The 20,633-nt window shown below is 41.8% G+C and overlaps 1 protein-coding gene across 1 annotated transcript in view; it reads left to right on the top strand.

Moving 5' to 3' along the window:
- Positions 1-20,255, top strand: part of lfng (LFNG O-fucosylpeptide 3-beta-N-acetylglucosaminyltransferase) — a 43,131-nt gene extending 22,876 nt beyond the window's left edge. Inside the window, exons 2-8 of the mRNA XM_003226046.3 lie at positions 8,899-8,947; positions 11,338-11,437; positions 12,400-12,553; positions 12,647-12,732; positions 14,073-14,238; positions 14,491-14,576; positions 17,530-20,255. Coding sequence (XP_003226094.1) covers positions 8,899-8,947; positions 11,338-11,437; positions 12,400-12,553; positions 12,647-12,732; positions 14,073-14,238; positions 14,491-14,576; positions 17,530-17,596 — 708 coding nt within the window. The 3' untranslated portion in view covers positions 17,597-20,255. The remainder of the gene's footprint in view (positions 1-8,898; positions 8,948-11,337; positions 11,438-12,399; positions 12,554-12,646; positions 12,733-14,072; positions 14,239-14,490; positions 14,577-17,529) is intronic.
- The last annotated feature ends 378 nt before the right edge of the window (positions 20,256-20,633 follow it).

The raw sequence follows: 20,633 nt of genomic DNA, 5'->3' as shown, positions 1-20,633 counted from the left end.
TGTATGAAGACATTGAAAGGGTTTGAAGATGCCCATAACGCAGGCATGGACAAACTTGGGTCCACCTTCCAAGTGTTTTGGACTTCCAACTCCCACCATTCCTAACAGCCTCAGGCCCTTCCTTTCCCCCCTCAGTGATCAGATACATATATAAGGAGGATGAAAGAATCCATCTTCCTCTCTCCTGTGTGACTCAGTGTGAGTATCTGCCTGCCTTGTATGTGATTATCTGATCACTTTCCTTTCCCCCCTAAGCTGTCCAAAACACCTAGAGGGAGAGGCGAAGTGGACCCAGGCCTGCTGTCGAGAAGCAGCCCCAAAGCCCTTGCTGCTCACCAGCTCCTTGAGGTCCTCCTCGGAGAGGACTGCGTAATATTACATTGGCTTTCCAAAGTGGCTTATGAATTACCGTATCAAAAATAGTATGGGTTTAGGGTCTAGGCACACATCTGGAAGGGATGGACAGCAATGGAAGAAATTAAATAGTAATAATAATAACAATAATCAGAAACTTCTCAAAGCACAGCAGACAAAAAACCAGTACAAGAAAACCGCACTACAAACTAGAGCTGACAGCTGGCACAACAAAACATTGCATGGAAAGTTCCTTGACAAAATTGAAGGAAAAGCTGATAAGGAGAAGACCTGGCTCTGGCTCGCGAATGGGACCCTGAAGAAGGAGACAGAAGGGCCTGATCCTTGCAGCCCAGGAGCAAGACATCAGGACAAAGGCAATTCAGGCCAAGATCGAAAAATCAGCTGATGAGCCAAAATGCAGACTGTCCAAGGAAGCTGACGAAACCATTGATCATATCCTCAGCTGCTGTAATAAAATTGCACAGACAGACTACAAACAGAGGCCCAAATGATTCATTGGAACTTATGCCTCAAGTACCACCTCCTAGCAGTAAAGAACTGGTGGGATCACAAACCTGCAAAAGTATTGGAAAATGAGCACGCAAAGATACTGTGGGACTTCCGAATCCAGACTGACAAAGTTCTGGAACACAACACACCAGACATCACAGTTGTGGAAAAGGAAAAGGTTTGGATCATTGATGTTGCCATCCCAGGTGACAGTCGCATTGACGAAAAACAACAGGAAAAACTCAGCCGCTATCAGGACCTCAAGATTGAACTTCAAAGACTCTGGCAGAAACCAGTGCAGGTGGTCCCGGTGGTGATGGGCACACTGGGTGCTGTGCCAAAAGATCTCAGATGGCATTTGGAAACAATAGACATTGACAAAATTACAATCTGCCAACTGCAAAAGGCCACCCTGCTGGGATCTGCGCGCATCATCCAAAAATACATCACACAGTCCTAGACACTTGGGAAGTGTTCGACTTGTGGTTTTGTGAAACAAAATCCAGCATATCTATCTTGTTTGCTGTGTCATAATAAAATAATAATAATAATAATAATAATAATAATAATAATAATAATAATAATAATAATAATACATCACACAGTCCTAGACACTTGGGAACTGTTCGACTCGTAATTTTGTGATACGAAATCCAACATATCTATCTTGTTTGTTGTGTCATAATAAAATAATAATAATAATAATAATAATAATAATAATAATACATCACACAGTCCTAGCCACTTGGGAACTGTTCGACTTGTAATTTTGTGATATGAAATCCAGCATATCTATCTTGTTTGCTGTGTCATAATAAAATAATAATATAATATCTTTATTTTTGTATCCCGCCACCATCTCCCCGAAGGGACTCGGCACAGGTAACACGGGGCCAAGCCCAGAAGAAGACAAAGTGTAAACAAGTTAACATATAAACAAAACAATAAAATAACAAAACAGCATAAAATCAAAAACAAATTCAAGCACAATTGTACAAATACATAAAACAAGATAAAAAGTTTAAAAACAATTGCACCAAAGAAACGAAGGAATAAGATGGGGGGCGGGGCGGTCAAAGCAAAGTGTGTAATAACAAGGTTGTTCGGTAAAGTGCCTGGATAAGTGTCCTAATGTTCCTAAGGTGACGGATTGAATGGGACAGGGAATAAAGTGCGAAATGGCAGCGTGGTTGTCAAGGGGTCTGTAGTGTCTTATTTAATTGAAAGAATGATGTTTTAAGTTGTAATTGTAATGTCATATATTGGGGAGCAATTGGGTTTAATTCTGTTTACTTCTCAAAAGTTGCTACAACATGAGAGTAGGCGTTCATCTCAGCGATTTTACAGTAATTCTCTCTCTCTGTATATATCTATACTACTGTGCCCGGCCACGCGTTGCTGTGGCAAAGTGTGGTGGTATGGGAAATAAAGTATTGAGGTAGTTAAGGTAAAGGGTAAAGGTTTTCCCCTGACATTAAGTCCATTATAAATGGGATATATAGCTGTGTGGAAGGGCCTCGAGTCTACACTGCCATATAATCCAGTTAAAATCAGATAATATATTATATTATATTATATTATATTATATTATATATAATATATAATAAGATTATAAATGGGTTATATAGCTGTGTGGAAGGGCCTCGAGTCTACACTGCCATATAATCCAGTTAAAATCAGATATTATATTATATTATATTATATTATATATTATATAATATATAATAAGATTATAAATGGGTTATATAGCTGTGTGGAAGGGCCTCGAGTCTACACTGCCATATAATCCAGTTAAAATCAGATAATCTGTATTTTATAGGCAGTGTGGAAGAGGCCTAAGTGAGGCCTAAGTCTGCCTGTCCCCTGGGCTGAGTGGGTTGCTAGGAGACCAAGTGGGCGGAGCTTAGTCTTCTAACTGGCAGCAATTGGATAAAAACAATTATCCCTCTCCCTCTAATTAGGACTTTATTTTTCTTTTCTTTTTGTTGTATGAACGTAGAGGCATGGATGAGGGGTTGTGCTGCCAAGTTTAGTGTTTTTGGGATGTGTAGTTTTGTTGTTTTGTCCTAGGCCGAAATTTCATTACCCTTTTATACATATAGATATATATATGTGTGTGTGTGTGTGTGTGTGTGTGTGTATATATATATATGTCTGCCTGCCCCATAGGGATGTCCATTCCAAAAAAGGTAGGACTTCATTGTCCAGGGCTTTCTTCTGGTGGGTGTCTGCTATTGTTAGCCGAGGCTTTGGGCATCCTGTGTTTCTTTAAATCGCAGCCTTCAGAAACAATGAAGTTTCCTGTGTGTCCCCAGGCCAAAGTCTTCAGACAATGCAGGCCACTGAGTAAGCTTAAGGAGGAAAAGGGTAAAAAAAACCACTCTTCAATCTAAAAGCTTACTTGGCGAGAAGAAAATAATAGCTTTTTCCCCCTCCACAAAGCTGCAGTTTGGCCTGGTAGCCAGGGCACATGCTTTGCATACAAACGGTACGAAAGAAGTGGGAAAGACCCGAATGTATTGCAAACGTTGGAGAGGCACTGCAGTCTGAATGTTGATTTCTGGATATGGAAACTCATTGGGTGCCCGTAGGCGAGTCATGCTCTCCTCAGCCTCCCTCTGAACAAAACTTGCCAAGGAAAGTCCCATAGTAAGTTAGCCTAAAGGTTACCATGAGCTGGAATCTTAAGTTGAAGCTGCATGACCAAACCACACATCATTTGATCCTCAGGACTTGGCTGAGCATATATGGAGAGCCTTTTGCCACAATAATATAACTACAAGCACTGCCAGACCTTTGGGGAAAATACTCTTTCGTCCTAAGGGTCTTAAAATCCCACCTTGTAGCTAAAAGGAAGTACCGTATATACTCGAGTATAAGCCGACCCGAATATAAGCCGAGGCACCTAATTTTACCACCAAAAAAAACTGGGAAAACATTGACTCCAGTATAAGCCGAGGGTGGTGAATTTCAGAAATAAAAATAGATACCAATAAAATTATATTAATTGAGGCATCAGTAGGTGAAATGTTTTTGAGTATTTACGTACAGCTCAAATTTAATACGCAGTGATGCTATGTAGTAATTACTGTATTTACGAATTTAGCACCAAAATATCATGATGTATTGAAAACATTGACTACAAAAATGGCTTGGGTAATCCAGAACGTTGGATAAGCGAGACTCTACTGTACCAATAAAATGACATTAATTGAGGCATCAGTAGGTTAAATGTTTTTGAATATTTACATCAAGCTCAAATTTAAGATAAGACTGTCCAACTCTGATCCAATCATTATTCTCATCTTCTTCAATGTAAATGTGCTTATGTATCCTTTTAATAATAATAGAGTAAAATAATACATGTAATAGTAATAATAATAATGATAAATACAGGAAAATAATACAGTAGAGTCTCACTTATCCAACATAAACGGGCCGGCAGACTGTTGGATAAGCGAATATGTTGGATAATAAGGAGACATTAAGGAAAAGCCTATTAAACATCAAATTAGGTAATGATTTTACAAATTAAGCACCAAAACATCAGGTTATACAACAAATTTGGCAGAAAAAGTAGTTCAATATGCAGTGATGCTATGTAGTAATTACTGTATTTACGAATTTAGCACCAAAATATCATGATGTATTGAAAACATTGACTACAAAAATGCATTGGATAATCCAGAACGTTGGATAAGCGAGTGTTGGATAAGTGAGACTCTACTATACCAATAAAATGACATTAATTGAGGCATCAGTAGGTTAAATGTTTTTGAATATTTACATAAAGCTCAAATTTAAGATAAGACTGTCCGACTCTGATTAAATCATTATTCTCATCTTCTTCAATGTAAATGTGCTTATATATCCTTTTAATAATAATGGACTAAAATAATATATAATAATAATAATAATAATAATAATAATAATAATAAATACAGGAAAAGAATACAGAGAGTAAAATAATAAATGCACTAATAATAATAAGATCAGAGTGAAATAATAAATGTATTATTATTAATAATAATAAAAATAGAGTAAAATAAATGTAATAGTAGCAACAATGATAGAGAAAAATAATAAATGTAATAATATCAATAATAATAGAGAAAAATAATAAATGTAATAATACCAATAATAATAATAGAGAAAAATAATAAACGTACCATATATTCTCGAGTATAAGCTGACCCAAATATAAGCCAACCAGGACCCTCACCTGGGTATAAGCCGAGGGGGGCTTTTTCAATCTTCAAAAAGAGCCAAAAAACGAGGCTTATACTCGAGTATATACAGTATTTATAATCTGAACTTTGGAGAAGCATCAAGTTCTAACCAGGATATACATTACTAACTCTTATTCAGCAATTCCCTCCATGCTGTCAACATTATGGGCATTGTAGTCCAAATAGGCTTTTTATTTCATCTCCTTCTCCAAGACCTAGAAAAGAAATGATCCTTGGCTATCTCTTATGGACACATACGCTCCGACTTGGGTCTGTTTGCCTTCAGGGTTTTCCATCTTCTTCCTGTCTCTGTGTATAAGCACACGGAGTTCCGAAAAGAGGCTTGGCTAGCCAAAGCAAAACTTCATGGATCAAAGCATGAGTGTGACTGAAGCATGAAAGAAAGAAGGAGAAAAGTTTGAGTTTCCATTGAGTGTTCTTGGCGACCAAAGCACTGCGGAGTCTCTTCCGGTGGGAAAGATCTGCCTACTTTCCAAGGAAGCGGCAATTTTTTCTCGGGGTGCAAATCCAGTCTTGAGGACAAGCCCTTCCGATGCAGCCCAGTCGTAAACAAAACAATAAAAATAATCTACTTTGGTCTATTTATAGCAGCGAAAGGATTAGCTAAAAGGCTATTTCTGGGCGCAGTTGTTAGAGGCAGCGTCCTGATCTAATTGGGTAAATATTTTTCCATTTTCAAGGGAGAAAAGTATGAAATGCAAGCAGATTCTGTTCTCTCTTCTCCACTGCTTCTCTTTCCTATCCTGGCCGCTCTGTGTTGGCATTGCATGGCGGACAAATGCATCTGGCTTCAACATTGCACATTGTGTTGTCAAAGGCTTTCATAGCCAGAATCATTGGGTTGCTGTGAGTTTTCCGGACTATATGGCCATGTTCCAGAAGCATTCTCTCCTGGCGTTTTGCCTACATTTATGGCAGGCATCCTCAGAGGTTGTGAGGTCTGTTGGAAACTAGGCAAGTGGGGTTTATATAAAGGTAAAGGTTTCCCCTGACGTTAAGTCCAGTCGTGTCTGACTCTGGGGATTGGTGCTCATCTCCATTTCTAAGCCGAAGAGCCGGCGTTGTCCATAGACACCTCCAAGGTCATGTGGCCATAGGCATGACTGCATGGAACGCCGTTACCTTCCCGCCAGAGCAGGATCTATTGATCTACTCACATTTGCATGTTTTCGAACTGCTAAGTTGGCAGGAGCTGGAGCTAACAGCGGGCGCTCACTCCGCTCCCTGGATTTGAACCTGCGACCTTTCGGACTGCAAGTTCAGCAGCTCAGCGCTTTAACACACTGAGCCACTGGAGGCTCCGGGGTTTATATATCTGTGGAATAATATCCAGGGTGGGAGAAAGAAAGAAGTCTTGTCCGTTTGAGGCACGTGTGAATGTTGCGATTGGTCATGCTGATTAGCATTTAACGGCCTTGCAGATGTTATACCTCCCGATAAAGGATTCCCTCGGGCAGGAAGCAGCCAGACCTTGAAGCTGAAAGGCTGCTCAATGCTAACGTGGCCAATTGCAATATTCACACTTGCCTCAAGCAAAGGTGGGAAAAAGAACTCTTGTCTGCTTGAGGCCAAAATAAAGGCTACTGAGTGACTGGCTGACTGAAACTGGGCCATATAAGCAGCCAAAAATCTGGGACAACCGAGTATTTATTGGGACTGTCCTACCAAAGAAGGGTTGGGCTCCCGACACTTCTCCTCCAAGTTGTTTTATAGATCTTCCCCTCCCTGTTCCGCCCAGTTAACCAGCCCAGCTGTATGCTAATAGAGAGCAAACACAATTTCGGTTGCTCTCCCTTTCTCTCTCTTGCATTAAGTTGGCGGCTGGGATCTATTGTTAGAGCCCCCCTTGCTCTCCTTGCTTGCTTTCCCTGCCCCCTTTTAAGGGGGAAAAGGCCTTGCCGAGAGGAGACAGGGAGGGGGGCTTAGAGATTACCAGTTCAAATGGCACTCGGCTTCCCCTCCAACCTTTGCTTTTTAAAGGAAAGTTTAGTTCAGCTGCCGTTCCAGAGCCCAACCTAACCTTTCCCCCTTCCAATTCCTGCCTTTGTTGACTGGGTTTTCAATTTGAGCCCCTTCTCAACCTCAGCTGCAGTGAAGGAGAAAGAGAGACAGAGAGTATAAAAGAGAAAAGCAGCAGATGCCAGGAATTACCTATGTAAATAAGAAAGTGCGGCCAGGCAGGTGGCAGGGACACGGAGGTGGGGCCGGGCTTGCTTGCTTGCTCTCTTGGCGCAGGTTCAGGCAACAGTTGGAGCTGAATCACCGACAGGCGGGAGGGTTGTGTTGTTGTTGTTTTTGCTGGAACATACGCAGCGAGCAGGTTGAAGCAGGCGCCTCGGCTACCGGGGGGCAGGCCTGGCTCGCGCCGGGGATCAAGTGCCACACGCAATGGCAAGCTTAGCCACTGCCCATGGCCTTGGGCACAGGGAGGTGCCCGAAGAAGAAGACCTCACTGATTCATAATGTTTACAAATTGTAACTGAAGTATGGAACTCTGTGCAGACGGGGAAGCCTTAGCATTGAACGGTTGTGTTGTTAAAATATGAAATATGGAACCCTGCGCAGACGGGGAAGCCTTAGCATTGAACGGTTGTATTGTTAAAGTGCGAAGTAGGGAACCCTGCGCAGACGGGGAAGCCTTAGCATTGAACGGTTGTATTGTTAAAGTGTGAAGCATGGAACCCTGCGCAGACGGGGAAGCCTTAGCATTGAACGGTTGTGTTGTTAAAGTGCAAAGTATGGAACCCTGTGCAGACGGGGAAGTCTTAGCATTGAAAGGTTGTGTTGTTAAAATATGAAATATGGAACCCTGCGCAGACGGGGAAGCCTTAGCATTGGACGGTTGTATTGTTAAAGTGCGAAGTAGGGAACCCTGCGCAGACGGGGAAGCCTTAGCATTGAATGGTTGTATTGTTAAAGTGCGATGTACGGAACCCTGCGCAGATGGGGAAGCCTTAGCATTGGACGGTTGTGTTGTTAAAGTGCAAAGTACGGAACCCTGCGCAGACGGGGAAGCTTTAGCATTGAACAGTTGTGTTGTTAAAGCACGAAGTATGGAACCCTGCACAGATGGGGAAGCCTTAGCATTGAACGGTTGTGTTGTTAAAGTGCAAAGTATGGAACCCTGCGCAGACAGTTGGTCAATGCGACTTAAGCAATGTGCAGTCATTGAATTCTTGACAGCAGAAGAATTTCAAGCATAATCAGCATTTCACAAGAATGTGTGGGTCACATTATTGCTTTGCTTGGCTATCGGAAGATCTGTGCCCGATGGGTCCTGTGAGACGCCGGTTGCGGAAACAGAGTGTCGACTTCTTCCGTGATGGCTTCAGAAAACTTGTTCATCGTTGGCAGAAATGTATCCAGTTGTCTGGCGATTATGTGGAAAAGTGAATAGTGGTAATTAAAGAGCACATTCTAAGGATTATTTCTGCGTTTGATTTATTAAAATATTCCCATCCAAACCCAAGTAACGAAGGTGGAGGCATTACTTTTAATTCAACCCTCTTAAGTTTGAACTTGGTGCCAAAATGGGCCAGTTGGCTTTTCACAAGTTGAGGGATTTGTTCAGAATGTGGCCGAGAGAGTGTGGTTTGCCTAAGGCCATACAGTGGATTTTTCATGCTTGGATGGGATGTCAATGGGTCTGCCAGTGTCCCATTCCAGCACTTAACTACTGCACCATAATTTTTTAAATCGTGTTAGAAGTGACTTGAGAACATACAGCACTTGTTGTTAACATGCCTCCTGATGTTATTTTCCTCTTCTTTGTTTGTTTTAGACATTTATCTTCACGGACGGAGAGGACGAGGAGCTGAAGAAAAGGACAGGTGAGAGGACCAAGGACATTTTCGGATAAATGGCCTTCACTTTGGAGGCCGGTTGGCCTGGTGCTGGAGTTCCCAGGGAATGTGCCAATTAACTTTTTTAATGCAGGGGATTTACTGAGTTAGTGTTTATTGAGCAGCCCTTCCCTCTATTGAGACTGGGGCGAGACCCCGCTATTCTTCTCATGCTAATGCCTTCTATTCAGGCCTGGCATTGATGGCATTGACGCCCCAGAGAGTAACAGGTGGCAGCTGATGGGAAAATGCAGTCTGAACAGGAGGACAAGGGTTTTTCCTAGCTTGGCCCCCAATAAAAGGTCCAGTTTGCATGCTAAGCCCCCCTTACTTTTCCTGAGTTAACACTCGCTGAGCTTGGCTTGGAAACAAAGGCAGATCTCTTGCGCCTAACAGTCTGGAGACACATGCAGTCTCTCCTTCCAGAGCCACTTAAGAAAGAGAATCAGTACAAAGGTCCACAAATATGGTTCTGTGGATACCATTAAAAAAGACTAATCATACATCAATAGAGATCCTGGAAAACTGGTACAAGATGTTTTTTAGATGGTAGTACACACCAGCTAAATTAGCTAAATTTAACAAAAACAGCTCCAATAAATGTTGGAAATGTAATAAAGAAATTGTTGTGGTAATCTCTGAGCGGTTAGACTCAATTAACCCTCTCTGGGGAGATTCCACCAAAATCAGCAGAGTAGCAAAAGCAAAGCTTTTAAATGCAACAGTTACTTACACGGGGTGAGCAAGAGAAGCCTTTGATCATTTAGGATTGCAATGGACTGCAGAGTCTCAGTAAAAGTTCAAAAAAAGTATTTATTCAGGTAAAAAGAACTCCATTGTAGATAGAAAGGCTTGGGAGCTGTCTAGTCTACTCTAGACTGGCTTCTAAGGAAAAATAACAAACATCTAAATAGTTACATCTTGCCAGGAGAGATGGCGAGATGCTTCTTGTTAGCTTGAAGAACAAAGAGAGAAGAGAGAACCAAAATGATTCCAACCTCATGGTCCAGTCTATTGGGGCCATAAAAGACATTCTGACCAATGAGAAGTTAGTGTCCCTGGAGATTCACATTTATACCAATTTCAAAGTAAAGGATGTGACGTATACAGGACAGAGTGAAACACAGTAAAGCCTATCTAGGCATGCTTTGGAAATGGGGAAAGGATTCCCTCAATCTAACTCTATCATCCTTCTAACTACATCTAGACTTGAGTAGTCCAGGATGATTCCCAACAGAAATAGGTACCTTTTTCCACCAGTGGTGGAAACGTAAAAAAGTTAAAGAATTCTGGAACAACATACACAAAGCAATACAAAAAATTTTCAAAAGTAAATTTCCCTATGAAATTTACTGAAATTTACTGAAATTACCTGAAATGTACTTGTTAGGCATTACAAATGTGAAACTGAATAAAAATCAGGATAAAATGCTCTTCCTTATAGCGACAGCCGCAAGACTTGTTCTAGCTAAAGTTTGGAAGTAAAAAAATATATACCTACTATCGAAGACTGGACTATAAAATTGTTTGATTTAATACAAATGGACAGTTTAACGCAGAAACTAAGAGACATCAAGGATAAAACAGATTGGTCTGGTTTCAACGCTTTTATTCAAAACGGAGGAAACACTCTTATAATAGACTTATCCGACGTTTGAAAACACTAAAATCTAAAGAAGGAAAACTGGGAAACACAAAGGACAAGGACGAATCCACAAAATACTTCCCTAAGAGGACAATGGGAAGTCCCTCTATATTTTTATTTATTTATTTATTTATTTATTTTATCTTCTCTTTTGTTCTTCTTTTTTTTTTTTGTTTACTCTCCGGCACTTTTCCCTCACTATCCTATACTTATTATGTTTTCCTAGCTTTCACTGTAACATTACTTATAACATAATAAAAATTATTTTTTTAAAAAAGAGTAATCATTGGGTCCTGGAGCAAATCAAACACAAATCTTCCAAAGAAGTCGAGAGAACAATATATTTCTGACACATCATAGGAAAATACGACTTTCTAGACCAGTGGTTCCCAAGCTTTTATTTTGACCAGGGACCACTCTCCAACATTAGTACCAAAAGGCTTACAAATCAGTTTTTGGTCAACTTTAGATTCAGTTTGGTTATTTGGGGTGTTGATTCAGAAAATTGTATTGACTAGACTACATCAGCTCTAGTTTCCGATATAGAACATATGCCATCCAATAGTAGCCATCGCTCACCCACAGAAAACTATATTTAATCATCTAGAGCTGAATTGGTCTATCCAATGCAATTTTCCGAATCAGCACCCCAAATAATCCCCGGAATTGGCCCAAAAATGAAGACACTGAGAAACATTGAAGGTTAAGACTATTCCTTCTTTCTCCGCCACAGGAAACGTCATTAACACAAACTGCTCAGCCGCTCACAGCCGCCAAGCCCTGTCCTGCAAGATGGCGGTGGAATACGACAAATTCATCGAATCAGGAAGAAAGTAAGGCAGGGGAAGGTCTGGGGTGGGAAATTAGATTTTATTATATTCTTTATTTGCGGCTCTCCCGAATTCTTTTTTTCCAAACCTGAGTTGAAAATAGGATTAACCTGCGCTCCATGCGGTCATGCCAGTGGCCACATGTCCTTGGAGGTGTCTATGGACAACGCCGACTCTTCGGCTTAGAAATGGAGATGAGCACCAACTCCCAGAGTGGCTATCTGTTGGGAGGGCTTTAATTGTGTCTTCCTGCCTGGAAGAGGGTTGGACTGGATGTCCCTTGGGTTCTCTTCCAATTCTAGGATTCTATGGATGGGAGTTTAAAATATAACTTTAATTGTATTTACAGTGTTGTAACTTTATATCCAAGGCCCCTGGTAGCACAGTGTGTTAAAGTGCTGAGCTGCTGAACTTGTGGACCAAAAGATCCCAGGTTCAAATCCCAGGAGCGGGGCGAGCTCCCGCTGTTAGCCCCAGCTCCTGCCAACACCAGTTCGAAAACATACCAATGTGAGTAGATCAATAGGTACGGCTCCGGCGGGAAGGTAACAGCGCTCCATGCAGTCATGCCAATGGCCACATGGCCTTGGAGGTGTCTATGGACAATGCCGGCTCTTTGGCTTAGAAATGTAGATGAGCACCAACCCCCAGAGTGGCCATCTGTCGGGAGGGCTTTAATTGTGTCTTCCTGCCTGGAAGAGGATTGGACTGGATGTCCCTTGGGTTCTCTTCCAACTCTAGGATTCTGTAACATTAATTGTATTTACTGCGTTGTGACTTTATATCCATGGATTGATATTTAATTGTTGATTTTTTTTTGCATTGTTTCAAATTGTTATTAGATTTGTATGGTTGTTAGTTGCCTTGAGTCCCTACCTACAGGGAGAACGGTGGGAGATAAATAATGATAATAGCAACCGCAACCGCAACTTAGCTTCTTCTTCTTGTTGTCGTTGCTGCATTAGGTGGTTTTGCCATGTGGACGACGACAACTACGTCAACGTAGGGATGCTGATCAAACTGCTCTCCAGTTACCCGCACACACAGGACGTCTACATTGGGAAACCCAGCCTGGACAGGCCCATCCAGGCGACAGAGAGGATCAGCGAGAACAAAGTGGTGAGTCAACAGACCTTTGGAGAGAGCTCAATGTGTAAAAAGAGAAACACTCGGAATTGGCTTTGATTCTTGTCTATGTCCCTCTCCCTACAGCATCCTGTACACTTCTGGTTCGCTACTGGTGGTGCTGGTTTCTGCATCAGCCGTGGACTGGCGCTGAAGATGAGTCCCTGGGCCAGGTAAGGCAACAAATAAGGCAAAAAATGGGCAACGCATCCTTCTTTAGAGAGTTTTAGGACTACATTCCCCATGCTGTTTAGGGTTAATGGGTAGTGTAGTCATAGGCCACCTGAAGATCTGTGCTTTGTCCATATCTGGGCTTACTTGGTTTTCATATTTGCATTAGAAATACTTTTACAAAATATAAGGATCGATAAAAAACTTAAAGGTACAAAGGTAGGAAAACATGAATTTAAAATCAAGGTTTTTGCCGATGATATCATATGTTTGATCGAGGACCCTAAACACCAGATAGATCAATGGATAAAGAAAATAGAAGACTCTGGCGAAGTAGCGGGATTTTACATAAATAAGAAGAAAACTATTGTCGTTTTGCTGGAATGATAATGTTGTCTCAACTAGTGTTTAGCTATTAGGAATGGGTCGGATTGCTGTGTGTTCCTGCATCTCTTGGAACCGTGCTTTGAAGTTGGGTTCATTCATTTAACTGTGGTTAAAATCAACGTAATAGTAATCCTTAGGAGCCCAGTGGCACAGCAGATTAAATGGCTGAGCTCCTGAACTTGCTGACTGAAAGGTTGGCAGTTCAAATCCGGGGAGCAGGGTGAGCTCCCACTGTTAGCCCCAGCTTCTGCCAACTTAGCAATTCGAAAACATGCCAATGTGAGTAGATCAATAGGTACCACACCGGTGTTCCATGCAGTCATGCCAGTGGCCACATGACCTTGGAGGTGTCTATGGACAATGCCGGCTCTTTGGCTTAGAAATGGAGATGAGCACCAACCCCCAGAATGTGAGTAGATCAATAGGTACTGCTCTGGTGGGAAGGTAATGGCACTCCATGCAGTCATGCCAGCCACATGACCTAGGAGGTGTCTATGGACAATGCCGGCTCTTTGGCTTAGAAATGGAGATGAGCACCAACCCCCAGAATGTGAGTATATCAATAGGTACCGCTCTGGTGGGAAGGTAATGGCACTCCATGCAGTCATGCCTATGGCCACATGACCTTGGAGGTGTCTACGGACAACGCCGGCTCTTCAGCTTAGAAATGGAGATGAGCACCAACGTTCAGAGTCGGACGCAACTAGACTTAATATCAGAGGAAAACTTTTATTTTTACCTTTAGTAATCCTTAACTATGGATGCAACCAACATGAGTAGAAGAGTAAGAGATTCATGGTAGTCAGGGGAAAGGAGCATAGTAAACATTGGAAGAGTATTCTCACGTATATAGCAACTTAAATCAAGCAACTTTGAATTGTATGCCTTCTTGAAATGATGCAAATCCAAGTTCTGCTTCCTCACCTGTTTGAAATCTCCTGTAATCGCTCTACAGCGGTGGGCATTTCATGAGCACGGCGGAGAAGATCCGGCTCCCCGACGACTGCACCATCGGGTACATCATCGAATCCGTTCTGGGGGTGAAGCTGATCCGAAGCAACCTCTTCCATTCTCACCTAGAGAACCTCCATCAAGTGCCCAAGTCGGAGATCCACAAACAGGTAGCTTCAAGCAACCTTTACGTCATCTTCCTATGTCTGGAAAAAGCAGTGCGGAATGGAGAGAAGGATATGGATATATGTCCCTGTTATCGTTTTGAGAAGAAAGTGGAGACGTCTCGGTTTGTTGGGTGGGAAATTGGTCCATCTCTCCCACGGTTGCTGGACTAAATGATGCTTTATTAACTGGAGGGATTGTGAAGAGTTTGGAGCTTAATTCTCATATCCTAAATACTGATTTTCCCCTCCCTGCAGGTGACTTTGAGTTACGGGATGTTTGAAAACAAAAGGAATTCGATCCATATGAAAGGGGCTTTCTCGGTGGATGAAGATCCGTCCAGGTGAGTGCTTAACTGCTCTGTAAACAAGAATAGGACAAAACTACGCAAAGTCCTCCTCAAGTAAAGGAACTAGAGCTAAAATTATTGCTGTGCGTTGTTGAAGGCTTTCATGGCGGATTCACTTGAGTTTTCCGGCCATGTTCTATGTTGTTGTTGTTGTTATTGAAGTTGTCCTTACGGCAAACTTGCTGGAGACTTGTAGATGATGGCTTGTGGCTCAGCCTGGTTACCTTTCTTTCAATAGAACTAATAATAATAATAACAACAACAACAACAACAACAACAACACAGTCCTAGACACTTGGGAAGTGTTCGACTTGTAATTTTGTGATACGAAATCCAGCAAATCAATTTTGTTTGCTGTGTCATAATAAAATAATAATAATAATAATAATAATAATAATAATAATAAGAAGAAGAAGAAGAAGAAGAAGCTGGATTTCGTATCACAAAATCACAAGTCAAACACTTTACACAGTCCTAGACATTTGGGAAGTGTTCGACTTGTGATTTTGTGATACGAAATCCAGAATATCAATCTTGTTTGCTGTGTCATAATAAAATAATAATCATAATAATAATATGAAATCCAGCATATCTATCTTGTTTGCTGTGTCATAATAGAATAATAATAATAATAATAATAATACGAAATCCAGCATATCTATCTTGTTTGCTGTGTCATAATAAAATAATAATAATAATACGAAATTAGCCTATCTATCTTGTTTGCTGTGTCATAATAATAATAATAATAATAATAATAATAATAATAATAATAAGAATTCCAACATATCTATCTTTTTTGCTGTGTCATAATAAAATAATAATAATAATACAAAATCCAGCATATCTATCTTGTTTGCTGTGTCATAATAAAATAATAATAATAATACACTTTATATTCCGCTCTGTCTCCCCAAGGGGACTCGGAGCAGATTACAGCATATACTAATAGGCAAACATTCAATGCCTTTAATACAGTGGAATGACAATGACATTAAATACTCAGAACGAAGTATTTAATCGTCTCCGGCTTTCTGGAGATAGTGCTCAACTCTAGGTTGAGTTGCCAGCATCTTTGCATGGGTGCCTTTATTACCTTCCCGCCCAAAGCGATACCTATTGATCTACTCACATTTGCATGTTTTCGAACTGCTAGGTTGGCAGGAGCTAGATCTAACAGCGGGAGCTCACCCCAACCCGCGGCTTTGAACTGCCAACCTTTAGGTCAACAGATTCAACAATTGAACCCGTTGCGCCACTGCGGCCCCATATTCTTGTCCGCACATGTTTATGCTGCAATGCATATGTTGCTAGGCCTTTTAGGTGTAGATAACTCTTTGTCCCAGCTGCTCCTCTGGAAAAAAGAAGAAGTTATAATTGTAAGGCTGCTGCTGATTTAATTTGGTTGCATATTTTTAGTACGATAATGATCTGATCATTCAACAGCCAGTCATCATGGTCCCAGTAATTCTTGCAATGTTGGTGATGTGGACCACAGTTTTCAAATTCTATGTTTTTAATAAGGGTGTTTTTATTCTTTTAGGTTAATGTGCGAATATTACAATTGGTGCATATTATTGTTAATTGATGTATTGTATATTGTTATTGTTTTGTATTTGATATTTCTGTGAGCCGCCCCGAGTCCCCTCCGGGGAGATGGTGGCGGGATACAAATAAACTTATTATTATTATTATTATTATTATTATTATTATTATTATTATTATTATTATTATTATTAGACACAGCAAACAAGATAGATATGCTGGATTTCGTATCACAAAATCACAAGTCGAACACTTCCCAAGTGTCTAGGACTGTGTGAAGTATTATTATTATTATTATTATTATTATTATTATTTTATTGTACGACACAGCAAACAAGATAGATATGCTGGATTTTGTATCACAAAATCACAAGTCAAACCCTTCCCAAGTGTCTAGGACTGTGTGATGTATTTTCAGATGATGCGCGCAGATCCCAGCAGGGTGGCCTTTTGCAGTTGGCAGATCGTGATTTTGTCAATGCCTATTGTTTCCAAATGCTGGCTGAGATCTTTTGGCACGGCACCCAGTGTGCCTATCACCACCGGGACCACCTGCACTGGTTTCTGCCAGAGTCTTTGAAGTTCAATCTTGAGGTCCTGAGAGCGGCTGAGTTTTCCCTGTTGTTTTTTGTCAATGCGACTGTCACCTGGGATGGCGACATCAATGATCCAAACCTTTTTCCTTTCCACAACTGTGATGTCTGGTGTGTTGTGTTCCAGAACTTTGTCAGTCTGGATTCAGAAGTCCCACAGTATCTTTGCGTGCTCATTTTCCAATACTTTTGCTGGTTTGTGATCCCACCAGTTCTTTGCTGCTGGGAGGTGGTACTTGAGGCATAAGTTCCAATGAATCATTTGGGCCACATAGTTGTGCCTCTGTTTGTAGTCTGTCTGTGCGATTTTCTTACAGCAGCTGAGGATATGATCAAGGGTTTCGTCAGTTTCCTTGCAGAGTGCATTTTGGGTCATCGGCTGATTTTTCGATCTTGGCCTGAATTGCCTTTGTTCTGATGTCTTGCTCCTGGGCTGCAAGGATCAGGCCTTCTGTCTCCTTCCTTCTTCAGGGTCCCATTCGTGAGCCAGAGCCAGGTCTTCTCCTTATCAGCTTTTCCTTCAATTTTGTCAAGGAACTTTCTATGCAATGTTTTGTTGTGCCAGCTGTCAGCGCTAGTTTGTAGTGCGGTTTTCTTGTACTGGTTTTTTGTCTGTTGTGCTTTGAGGAATTTCTGGTTTTTGACTTCAATCAATTATTATTATTATTATTATTATTATTATTATTATTATTATTATTATTATTATTATTATCCTTAGCTCCACTATTGGATTTACCTCCGTGTGGTTATTAAACTCACTGAATCTCAAGGCTGGTGCTGAATATTCCTCCTCCTTTTCTCTGTTGCAGGTTCCGCTCCATCCACTGCCTGTTGCATCCGGATACTCCTTGGTGCCCTTCGAACGTCGCTTACTAAGAGACAAGGCGTCCCCTTCGTAACCTCGTCCCGCGTCTCCCCGGTATCCGAAGAGCGCGTGTGGACCCGTGTGTTCGTGTCGTTGTTTCTCCCTTTGCTGTGAAGCGTTTGGCTCTTTAATTACTGTGGTTCATTCACAGTGTGTGTGTTGTATAGGCTGCTGTGCGGCCCGGTCTTCCTCCTTCTGCTCTCTCCAGGCAGGCTGAGTGTGCTGAACATTTTTTGGATACCTATTGTATGTATGTATATATATATATACACACACCCTTTTGTTGAGACAGGGTATACACAAATAGGAAAGAATGCTCCCAAGTCTTTGAACTGTAGAATTACTTACTTTTGGCAAAAGGAGTTCAGCTGGTTTATAAGAATTTATAAGAGTGGGGAAGACATGGCACAAAAGCTATAGCTTGTCCTTAGCATCAATCCTCACAAAGAATGCTTTTTGACCAAAATGCATCCTAAGGAATGAGGGAATCAATTTGGCCAAAAACATCACCAATTGCTTCTTATATCCCTCGGAGATCTTTGCGGTGTCAACAAAGTCAAATTTGGGGTTTCGGTTTGTTCCTCTTGCCGAAATACTTCCTTTGCTCTCCAGGAAATCCTTATGTCCAGTGCTAGGTTAGAAATAGGAACAGAAAAGGCACAGTCTAGCCTAAATTAGGCGTTTCTTTCAAAGCTGCATGCCTTGTCCTCGAAGCCAACTTTGTATTGAGTTCGGGATCATTACAATGTAGTCAATGAGCAGACGTTAACCACGTCCCGGTCAAAACAGCCTTCTACAATTGTGTCCTTTCCAGCTCGTATATTCCCTTGCTAAGCTTTCCTGTTAATGCTGCTTCTTGCAGATAGATAATGCGAGTTGTCGTCCCAAAGTCTGAAAGGAAGAAAATAGGAGAGACTGCCCAAAAACCCACCTTTCCTTCCTTGTCCTTGTCCTGTTATGCTTGTGAGGCTCCGGATAAGTCTTGAAATGAAGGTTTACATACTATACTTTTAGTGTGATTTTTTAAAACAAGTTCTTCTCACTTCATAGCATCCATTTATTGTTTCCTCCTTGTGTATGTATATGTATATATTGAGTTCCGGAGAGCTGCTTTTTATCAGTTTTGCATTCAGAGCTGGCCTATTGGATCCTGGCTTTTAAAGGTTAGCTATCCAGCCTTGTATAAGCTTGCTGAAAGGACTTATTCCTGTATACGTTTGCACAGGCATGGGCAAACTTGTGCCCTCCGGGTGTTTTGGACTCCCACCATTCCTAACAGCCTCAGGCCCTTTCTTTTCCCCCCTCAGCCGCTTAAGGGATCAGATAATCACCTACAATGCAGGCAGATACTCACACAGGAGAGAGGAAGATGGATTATTTCATCCTCCTTATATATGTATCCGATCACTTAAGCGGGTGAGGGGGGGAAAGGAAGGGGGCTGAGGCTGTTAGGAATGGTGGAAGTCCAATTTTCCTGGAGGACCCAAGTTTGCCCATGCCTGCGTTAGCATGTATATGCAGCATATGCCGTTCCCTCTGCCCATATATCATTCTCTCTGGAGCATCCTCTCAGTTCCCTCTGCTCATATCTCGTTCCCTCTGTCGTTCCCTCTGGCCATATCCCGTTCCCACTGTCTTTCCTTCTGGAGCATCCTCTCTGTTCCCTCTGCTCATATCTCGTTCCCTCTGCCGTTCCCTCTGGCCATATCCCGTTCCCACTGTCGTTTCTTCTGGAGCATCCTCTCCGTTCCCTCTGGCCATATCCCGTTCCTTCTTATCGTTCCCTCTGGAGCATCCTCTCCGTTCCCTCTGGCCATATCCCGTTCCCTCTGTCATATCTTCTCCGTTCCCTCTGGAGCCTCCTTTTCATTCCTTCTGCCCACATGCCGTTCCCTCTGGCCATATCCCGTTACCTCTGTCATTCCCTCTGCCCATATCCCGTTCCCTCTGGAGCATCCTCTCCGTTCCCTCTACCCATTTCCCGTTCCGTCGTTCCCTCTGGAGCCTCCTCTCCAAACCCCAACCGATGCCACTATCCACGTGTCCTCCTCCTGAAAGGCTGCCCTCCCAATCCCATCATCCGGAAGAGCTATACGCTTCCTTCTCCATCCTTTTCCTTCCCCTAAATCCCAATGTTGTATTTTGCTTCGTGCATGGAGCCTTGAGTCAAGGTTTCCATTCCTAATGAGAAAATAAGAAAAGAAATGGCCCATACTGGGTAGTGTTTGTAAATATCTTATTGCCGCAGTATTATTTACTGTGCTTTTTTGTGTGTAAGCAGAGGCCTATGTAGCTTTTTCAATGGTTTGACTTAAAAATTAACATTTATATATATATTTTTTCTGTGGATCAGAAAAGAAAAGGGGGAAAAAACCCCACACGCTTCTGTAAAATCTGTTCCAAGAACGTCATAGAAGTAGTATTTTGTAATCTCCGCTCGCCCTTAATTTATACGTCCCAGTATCTGGGGTGTTGTTCCGTTCTTTCGTCTTCTTCCGTAAATGTAGAAAATGTTTATATCCTGTCTTTGAAATAAACATGAAATAGAGGTTTGGGGTGGGAGAATAACCTGGATCGATGTTCTCAGGGAATTAAACCTGATTGTTACCATGGAGTCTATGGTAGCCATCTTTGCTTTCAATAAAGCAGCTGGTTGGCTGATCAAAGTGACACGCGACTTGTGTTTTGTTTTGTTTTTCTCACCTTAAAATTTTTAAAAAATCATGAATCTTGTTCTGCAAAGACCCCTGAGGATGCCTGCCATAGATGTGGGCGAAACGTCAGGAGAGACTGCTTCTGGAACATGGCCAGACAGCCCGGAAAACTTACAACAACCCTATATGATATACTTCACAACCTCTGAGGATGCCTGCCATAGATGTGGGCGAAACGCCAGGAGAGAATGCTTCTGGAACATGGCCAGACAGGCTGGAAAACTCACCGCAACCCAGTGATTCTGGCTTTCTCCGAGGTCACAGAATTTCAATAGTTGCTAAAGATTTTGCATGGAATATATAGGCGCATGCTGCCGCCTAGTGGCATTTTGTA

This window comes from Anolis carolinensis, unplaced genomic scaffold (assembly GCF_035594765.1).
Source record: "Anolis carolinensis isolate JA03-04 unplaced genomic scaffold, rAnoCar3.1.pri scaffold_13, whole genome shotgun sequence".
Lineage (NCBI taxonomy): Eukaryota > Metazoa > Chordata > Lepidosauria > Squamata > Dactyloidae > Anolis > Anolis carolinensis.
The sequence above is the reverse complement of the archived record's forward strand: the minus strand, read 5'-3'. Positions and strand labels throughout refer to the sequence as shown.